At 36.7% G+C, this 8,915-nt stretch overlaps 1 protein-coding gene across 1 annotated transcript in view; it reads left to right on the top strand.

The window, feature by feature from the left end:
- ANKRD44 (ankyrin repeat domain 44) overlaps positions 1–8,915 on the top strand; it is an 80,479-nt gene that overhangs the window by 65,287 nt on the left and 6,277 nt on the right. The window contains exons 18-24 of the mRNA XM_009890158.1: positions 976–1,054; positions 2,102–2,219; positions 3,263–3,479; positions 4,192–4,279; positions 6,187–6,270; positions 7,563–7,708; positions 8,542–8,624. Of these exons, the coding sequence (XP_009888460.1) occupies positions 976–1,054; positions 2,102–2,219; positions 3,263–3,479; positions 4,192–4,279; positions 6,187–6,270; positions 7,563–7,708; positions 8,542–8,624 (815 nt within the window). The remainder of the gene's footprint in view (positions 1–975; positions 1,055–2,101; positions 2,220–3,262; positions 3,480–4,191; positions 4,280–6,186; positions 6,271–7,562; positions 7,709–8,541; positions 8,625–8,915) is intronic.

Below are 8,915 nucleotides of genomic sequence, written 5' to 3'. Positions count from 1 at the left end.
TGACTCATCAGCAGTGCAGAACTGTTTACATGTTATGTATATGGCATTCCTTAGTGGTAAATAACTAAAAATGTCTTTTATTTTTCTGGGTAGAGCAACTGAGATTATTTTTGGATGAGTGATTTAAATGTGATGATGCGCGCTTGTTTCTCTGCCAGAATGATGTGACATAGGTGGTGTCCAAGGGTTTTGCCTCAGCCCACAGGGTGTGGGCAGTGTGAATGCATGACTTGCTGTAATAAGAACACAATCTATATCTACTGAGTACAGGATTTATTGTTTTTCAAAGAAGAAAATACTTCATCCCATGAAAGGCTGAAGCCTTTAAGCCCGCTGACACACAGATGGGTTTCCAGCGTCAGGCCCTGCAAAACGTAGTAACTCAGAGCTGTTTTCCAACAGCAATGGGTTATGTTTTTAAAAACAAACCCCATTTTTGAGAAGTAGAAAAGATGGAAAAACCCGAAGGGAATTATAGTCTCTGGTATTACATGCTGTTATGAATATGACGTTTGTATCGTTGGTCATTCTTTGCAGGTGCTTCTCTTTTCATAGCAGCACTGAAGAACTTGCTTTGTACAGCGCACACAAAGTTAATGAGCCTTGCCGACGTGCTTCCTCCTGCGTTCCAAATCTGATCGCAGAAAGCCTTGTCTGCTTGCTGGGTCTGAGGGAATTTGAAATGCTGTCTGGTTTAGTAGAAATCTTCTCAGAAGTGAAGAATCACAATTTCTGTTTTACTCATTTGGGATTTCTGTATGTAAGAGAACTAATCCTCATCTGACTGAGGTCAGGGAAGAAACAGCTCACCATTTCATCGGCACAAGTTAAATGAAAATTTGGGGAATACTAACTTCTTATCCTGTGGAAAATTTTCCTTATTTATAAGTAAATTTCTCATCCGTAAGCTTTCCAAAGGAAAAAAATCTGAAATTAAATATATTTTAATTAAATATACTTTTTTTTTCTTTATAGTCATTAATGGCCACACACCTTGTTTACGGTTGTTGCTAGAAGTTGCAGACAACCCTGACGTGACAGATGCCAAAGGACAGTAAGTTTTCTTTGTGATGAGTTTTTTTTCAGCTCTGTGATTCAAATAGCATCTCAGATTTCTCACAAAAAAGTGCATTTATTTGAAATACTGTATTTCCTGCATTTCTCCTTATAGAATTTGGCAGAGATTACAAAGTACGTATTCAGTTGATCTAAGCCATGTGGAAAGGATTATTCATTAATCTTAGTCTCTGCTTCATACTTTAAACAATTCTTTATAGATGCTGAGGGCCAGATTCAATAAAAACTAACAAGCTCCTGCGATGTTTCTATAGAGAGTCTTTTTCTTTCTAAAACATTGCTATTTCAGGGTTTACTTGGTATATTAGGCTGGTGCAGTGGGACAGAATGTTTATTTGAGGTGACACATGCATCTGAGATGTTCCTACAAAAATTTTACTTGTCATTAAATGGCAGTTATAGAGGGAGAATAAAGTATATTTTTAAAGTGAATGGCTTAAAAAATTCATTTGGGGTGGCTGGAATATATCTGACTACATATAATTTTAAATGGTATTAGTCTTATCTAAAAATAGAACGAGAATAGATATTTTTTAGAAAAAAATGGAAGATAAGTTAGTCCAAATTTTGGCTTGAATAGCTTCCTTGTGTCTCTTCATCCCCTTTAAGCAATTGCACGGCATTTGCAAAAGAAATGCTTTGGGTGGTCGTCATCTTGGTAACTAGCAGGGACATTCATTGACAACACTTGGGTATTCTAAAGATCATGTGTCACTGGAAGTGACAATAATTGTAGGTTATTAAGAGAACAGATTGTTTTGAATGATGTTGCTCTGTAAACGGCTTACAAATGAGTTTGTTTCTATTTTAGTGATGGTAGTTGGTTGTTAAACATCTTAATTATTTTATACAAAAGAGGTCTTCACTTGGGTGTTACATAGATGAGTATGGTGAAAAAAACAGGTTTGTGGGTAGGAACAGAGAGAAATGCAGGGCTTCCTGATTTCTCTATTCCTGTAAGTTAGCAGTGGCAAGCAGCATGTCATTTTATAGCTGTGACTGGTTTGTTTTTGTTTTTTTCTAGAACCCCACTAATGCTTGCAGTGGCATATGGGCACATTGACGCTGTTTCTTTATTACTTGAAAAAGAAGCATCTGTAGATGCAGCTGATCTCCTGGGATGCACAGCTTTACATCGAGGGGTGACTTAATTTTTATGATTCTTAATTATTTGTTTTGCTGTGACTACAACTCACTTATAAATACAGGGATTTTGAATGTAGGGAATACTGTAAATGATTGGAAATCTGACCAAGCACAGTCAATGAGGTAAAATGCAGGACAGATTTCCTCTCAGTAATGCTTTCCTTTTGATTTTATTTCACATTTGCTTTAATTAATTAGCTAAAATATTGATTAGACCATTTTTTCTTGGCTGTAGACAGACTACAATAGCAATCATTACTCTTATTACTGAGCATCTTATGAATTCTGAAAATAATTTCTTTAAAAGAACTGCCCAGCAGGTTTTTTCATTTTTTCATGGGGAGGACGGTGTAAATAAATAAACCGTAAGTTTTTTCTAGGGGCAATGAAACTCGAGGTGGATCTAATCTTTTCTAGGAGTAAGCTTCTTACCCAATGTGAAGTTGATGGAAGAGGTGATATTTATACAGAACTCTATGATAACTGCAGTGAGCAGGCCAGCTTAGGAGTCCAGCGCAAGAATGTAATAAAAGCTATGGCATAAAAATTCTGTTCTCTATTGATAACAATACATGAACATTCCCAAGATAACAAAGCTAACTTCTGTGTGATACAGAGGTCACTGATAGTAGCTGGCCAGCTGTTAAAGCAGCTTTTCCTATTTCTGATGATATTCTTGATCCTTTTTTTCCTCAGTTCTTCTCTCACACTCATACATAGTTTTGAGAAGCCAGACTCAGGTTTTCTGAACCTCACCCCTTGTTCATCTCTTTCCTTAATCTTAAACTCCTCCTTGCTTTTGTGCCTCACTTAGTGGAGTCTCTTCCACAGGCTAGGAATCAAGGCCTTTGAAAGACAGCACCAAATACAGTTCAGTGTATCAGTTACCATAGGTACTCATGGGAGCAAAGGAGCTTTCATCTCTGCCTTCTGAATCCCATGCAGGCCGTTTCATGTTCGCAGGCATCAATCATATTCCATATTTCCTGGGCAAGGATCTGTATTATGTCAACCTCTTTACTCATTTCTTTGTTACCAGATTATGACTGGGCATGAAGAGTGTGTTCAGATGCTGTTAGAGAAAGAAGTATCTATTTTATGTAAAGACGCCAGAGGCAGAACACCTCTGCACTTTGCAGCAGCTCGGGGTCACGCCACTTGGCTGAGTGAATTACTGCAGATAGCACTTTCAGAGGAAGACTGCAGTTTGAAAGATAATCAAGGTTATACACCGCTGCACTGGGCTTGTTACAACGGTAAGGTTCTCCCTGGGGACTTTTGCCAGGTTCAAATGTGGCCTCAGTTTTAGGGAAACATGATAACAAAGCAGCCTAACACTTGGAGAAGCTTGAAATGAAGAGGCAGATTATCTCCCCTCTACTTGCCCTCTGCAGTTAGCATTTGCTATCTTCAGCCTGGGAAATTCCAGCAATACCTCCCAGTAGCTTTGCAGCTCATCTGCTCCCAGTTACAGGAGGCCAGGGTGAAATTCTGGTTTTACTGATGCCAATGATGAAATTGATTTCTGTGGGGCCAGGAATGCTCCTTTGAGGTGTCACCTTCTTATTTATTGATGCAAGAGACCATGTGAATTGATGGATATTCTGAACTGAACCGATTATTCTAAACAGGACAATCTGAACTTGTCTCTTAATATAAGGATAAAGCCTCCTAATACCATCATTTAAGATCATCTTTGGAGATGTGTAAGGCAACATAATCACATCACATAAAAAAGAGACTTTCTTTTCCTTTCCTTTTTTTCAGTAAGTACCAATATTAGCTTGGATCTATCTTGCTGCTGCCATGAAAAAAAATCTAAAAACCTGTTTATAATTTTATCACATAAGAGCTTATATACACATTGTGTTCAACTTCGACCTTAGTGTTAAATTCTAATCTGTATAAGCCTAATATGAATTAATTACTTGCTTTGTGCAACACTGTGAAATGTCTGATCTCTTTTAGGTCATGAAAACTGCATAGAGGTACTATTGGAACAAAAATTTTTCCGCACATTCTATGGTAATAGCTTCTCTCCATTGCACTGTGCTGTGTAAGTAGAAATCTCCAGTAACAAATGTTTTATGATATGTCTGGGACAGTTAGCAGTATGAGAAGAAAGTTTTTTGTTTTGTTTTCTTTTAATATTATTTGCATGAACAAATAATTTTAAAGCTGATCATAAAATTGTGCATATACTTCCGCTGAAAAAGTGGCAGAATAGAGTATTTTTGCATAAACTTCATACATTTAGGCTATTTGATTAAATTCTGACTTCTAATTAAATAGCTGCATTTCTCCTCCCTTTCTAGTTTCTTTACCCTTGCTTACAACTACAGACCTATGCCTTTTCTTCACACAGGCTGGGACTTCATAGCTCTTCCATTCTAAGGCCATGACCTGGGCTATAGTGCCTTGGCCAATCTGAGCTTTTGAGGTTCCTTTGAATGGCTGAAAGTTAAGAATTTGTCAGAATTCAGATGATTTCTTTTTAGCAATAGGGACAAAACGTTTAATGAAGGAAGGATTTGAAACAATAATCTATGTATGTCATGCTAGAATGGTGTTCTGTGCAGGCCATATTTTTTTCAAGGCATCCTCAGAGGAGCATTTTCCAGACTGATTTTCTTCATGGTCGTTTTTCCTTCTGTGATAGTCTCTGTCTTGAAGGTTTGGTACTTCTTACCCAGGTCCTAGCCAAAGGGATTGATCGGTTATAGAGGCAGATTCTCTGTCCAAAGTTCTCATGTTACGTATGAACAACAAAAAGGTGGTGGCTGTTATGAATTATTCATCTTCTTCCATGCATATATTTTATACATATTCCTTATTTAAATAAAGCAGTATGTTTTCCTATGGGAAGGATTCTAATAGAGCAGAATCCTAACTCTTCATAACATAATTGGAAATGCATTTTTTTTTTAAATGCAAGATTACTTTAGTTTGTGGGACCTAACATGCTTATTAAAACATGTAAGCCATCAGAAGAGTAAGGAATTAAGCACAGAAAAAACAAACACAAACCTTCTTAATTTCTGCCAACAGTTAGAATGACTGTATTCGTTCTGTGTTCTATTACAAGAATGAATGTCTTCCAGAAGTAATGATAGGAGTTACTATTGTGTAGGCTTCCCCTCTACAGTCAACATCATTGGAAAGTAGAAAAGTAATTTATCATGTATCAAACTTTGAAATTAGAAGACCCCCAATATATTAGAGAAATAAAAGCATACATAAAGCACTGCTTTTACTGTGCTCGAAATCTGAATTTCTAGTGATGGCTTTGAAATTTTTTTTCCAATTTTTATATTCTTTTAAATGAGTACGTAATTCTCAAACCCATTAAAAAGCTGTGCAACTTATGCGTGCAAATTTAAAATGGAAACAGCTGCTAATCCAGCATAGATGTGTGTTAGCTATACTATATGTCCAATACTATTACTAAACACTGTTCATTTTCATAATGAAATGAGACAGATTAACAATAACCAGCAAGAGTATTAATTGAGTTCATCCATCAAGGAAAAGCATTATATGTGTGAGTTGGAAGAGATGTGGGCTTCAGCACCTAAAGCATCAGAATAAAGCTTTCTATATGTAGGTATCTATGTCTGAGTGCTTTCCAGATCCAGGTGCGTTTGACATTTAGACTAAATGATTTTAAGGTATTAAGGTTTTAATCCTAGGTGTGTGCTGCACTTTCAGTTACCTTTGCACATAGTGAATTGCAGGATCAGCTTTACTTTAGAGACTGAAATTCATAGTGGCAGATGCAGTTTGGTTAAATGGAGAGATGATGAATAATCAGAAATGAGACTGAAAGCATTACGGCAAACGTATGTTAGGATAACTTATAAATAACCAATAAGAAATATTAATGGGAAGTGAAGTAAAGTAATATTGGAAAGTGGGAAAAGATGTAGACTTTTTACCTTTTTGAAAATGTCTTTTCTTTGGCAGAATCAATGATCACGAAAATTGTGCATCGCTGCTCATCGGAGCCATTGATGCCAGCATTGTCAATTGCAAAGATGACAAAGGAAGGTAATAGTTTCTTAAACAAATTGCATTTCTTCTTCATGAATCCATCTAGTATTTTTCATAATTCTTTCTGAACCTCTGGAACTAATGTTTATCTGATATAGTTGAGCTGAGACTTGTCATACTGTCTCTTTCACACAGCAGTTTACACTGCAACAGAGTTAAATGGTGGGTCTTTTGAAGCGAGAATACTAGGAAGTGTTCTGTTTCATAGTACATATGAAAAGAAATACAAAAGAAATAGTATTTTTTTTTTGTTAAGAACAGTTATGACTATAGGCTGTTTTCCTGAACCAGTTTGTTAAATAGTTGAACAAGTTAATCTTTGCTAAATAGAGTGATACTGTGTGTACATAGAAAAGTATTTCATTAAAAGCTTTAATGTTATGTTAGCATTCTGAGGGCACACAACTCAAAACATCTATGCAGCAAAAGAATACTGATACAGCAAGAGATATTCATTCAGCCAAATCCTTAATTTGATAATCTCCTCACTCTGTGTGTGTGTATATATACATTTAATTAAAATTGCTGAAATTCTAAAAATTGAATACTCGTCGTTTCTATTATTAAAACAAGTTCAAGACCTTCAATAATGTTGATTACTTAGTCCTATAAGGGTAAGACCACTTCACCCTTATTGATAAGCAAACCCTGAAGTAACACTATGAGCTGGGTTGTGTACCAACTATCTTTCATCTCTATTAGTCACACTTCAGACCCAAAATGCCATAGGGAGACAGCGAACAAATTCGAGTGTCTCAGTCTTGTGCAAACTGATAACCTTCAAGGTGGATAGAATTCCTTCTGCCTTTTATAGTAATACTGTTATTGTAGTTTGTTGCTGCAATATTTTTTACTGTAACTTAAAATACTTTAGGTTTGGGGTTTTTTTTTAGAATAATGGATCTGTTCTTTTCTGATAGTTCTTCCCACCTTACGCTTGTTAAAAAAAATAAAATCAGATGAATAAGAATGAGGGACTGTACTGCTTTTCAGTATGCAGTATGCTCCACTAAAATAAATATGCTGCTAATATGAGATTCTCCACAGTATCATATCAGCCTTATGCTTCCCTTTTTTTTTAAGTTTATATTGCACCGGGACAGAGACTGTAAATATTATTTAACTTATTTCAGGTGCTGCTACTATAACGTTCCCTTGGTGATAACTCAAAGTTTCATAGGAAAAAAAAATAATTTAAAATGTCTTGCACGTTCAGTTTCTTGGGAAGGTAAGTAAACAGGACATACTGTCATGCCTTAGCAACAGCTGTGGTCATGTTACTTCCACAGAACGCCCCTTCACGCAGCAGCCTTCGCGGATCACGTGGAGTGCCTCCAGCTCCTCCTGAGTCACAGTGCACAAGTGAATGCTGTGGATCACGCAGGGAAAACTCCTCTCATGATGGCAGCTCACAACGGTCACGTTGGTGCTGTAGGTAAGTACATCCTTGCCTCCGTTCATCTTGAACGGTGAGTGGTACTGCAGTTGCTATCCGAAATAGGTAGTCATTTTTTTTCCTGTGAAAACTAAGGAAGAAAAATAAAATTGTGTGGACGTCTGTAAGAAGCTACCTTTACATCTGTAAAAAAGTTATTTTTCTTCTCAGTCGTTGTTTCTCAGCAGTCTTGGTGAACACTTGCAATAACAAACTTGAGTCTTATTTCCTTCTAAGAGCGCACTATAAAGAGCATGAGCGGAGGAGTAATTCTATTCTCCTCTTTACTTCCTTGATTTTATGGAACAGTAAAACTGCACACTCTATTACAGGGAGTTCTATTGTTACAGTGGCAGCTATCAGCAGCTGTTTGTTCAACCTAGACTATATACTATAGACGTAAAGATTAGAGTCATATTGGCTTAACAGAATTTGCTTTTCTCTAGCTTCAACAGCACGGGCTGCACTGTAAATTCTTTATATCCGCTTAGTCTCTCAAAGCAGAATCCACAGTTGTTCTTAGAAGGTGACTCAGGCAGAACTTGCTGACCTGGAAATGGAGAAGTTTATAAATAAATTAGGTGAATATATGTTTGACAGTTTGGGGCAAGCAAATGAGCCATTTGCTCTACCTTTGCTTGCTGATTAACTGCTCGAGATTTGTCTGTTCTCATTGATTATTTTCACTTCATGTTCATAAAGCTTACATCACATAAAGGCTTAATTGATTAGCACCTATGCACACATATGTTGAAATAGTAATTTTTTTCCTCTGTTTTTACATGTTCGTCTGCCCGTTGGCTTTGTTCGTTGATTTCTGTTCTATACCTCAGACTTTTTGGTCAACATTGCCAAGGCTGACCTGACATTGAAAGATAAGGAGTTGAATACATCTTTGCACTTGGCTAGCAGTAAAGTAAGTTGAAGACCTCTGTATGGTTCTATTCTCTTCACAGTCATATGCATGTGTGTGTTCATGCTCCTAAAAATATTTCTGCAATGGAAATGTGATGGTTGAACTTGTGAGGAGGGGAGCATTGTTCCAAGCTTTTTTTCAAGTCTGTTTCAAGGTTTAGTAAATTGAGAAATACAGATGCCTCTTATGACAGCTGAAACATCAGGAAGGGAAACAAAGAGAAATACTGGAAAATCCTTTGAGATTTTACCAAATAATCTCACTGTAAAATAGCTTAACATAGGTTCAGCA

The sequence above is a fragment of the Charadrius vociferus genome, unplaced genomic scaffold (genome assembly GCF_000708025.1).
Source record: "Charadrius vociferus isolate BGI_N301 unplaced genomic scaffold, ASM70802v2 scaffold147, whole genome shotgun sequence".
In the NCBI taxonomy this organism is placed as follows: domain Eukaryota; kingdom Metazoa; phylum Chordata; class Aves; order Charadriiformes; family Charadriidae; genus Charadrius; species Charadrius vociferus.
The sequence above is the reverse complement of the archived record's forward strand: the minus strand, read 5'-3'. Positions and strand labels throughout refer to the sequence as shown.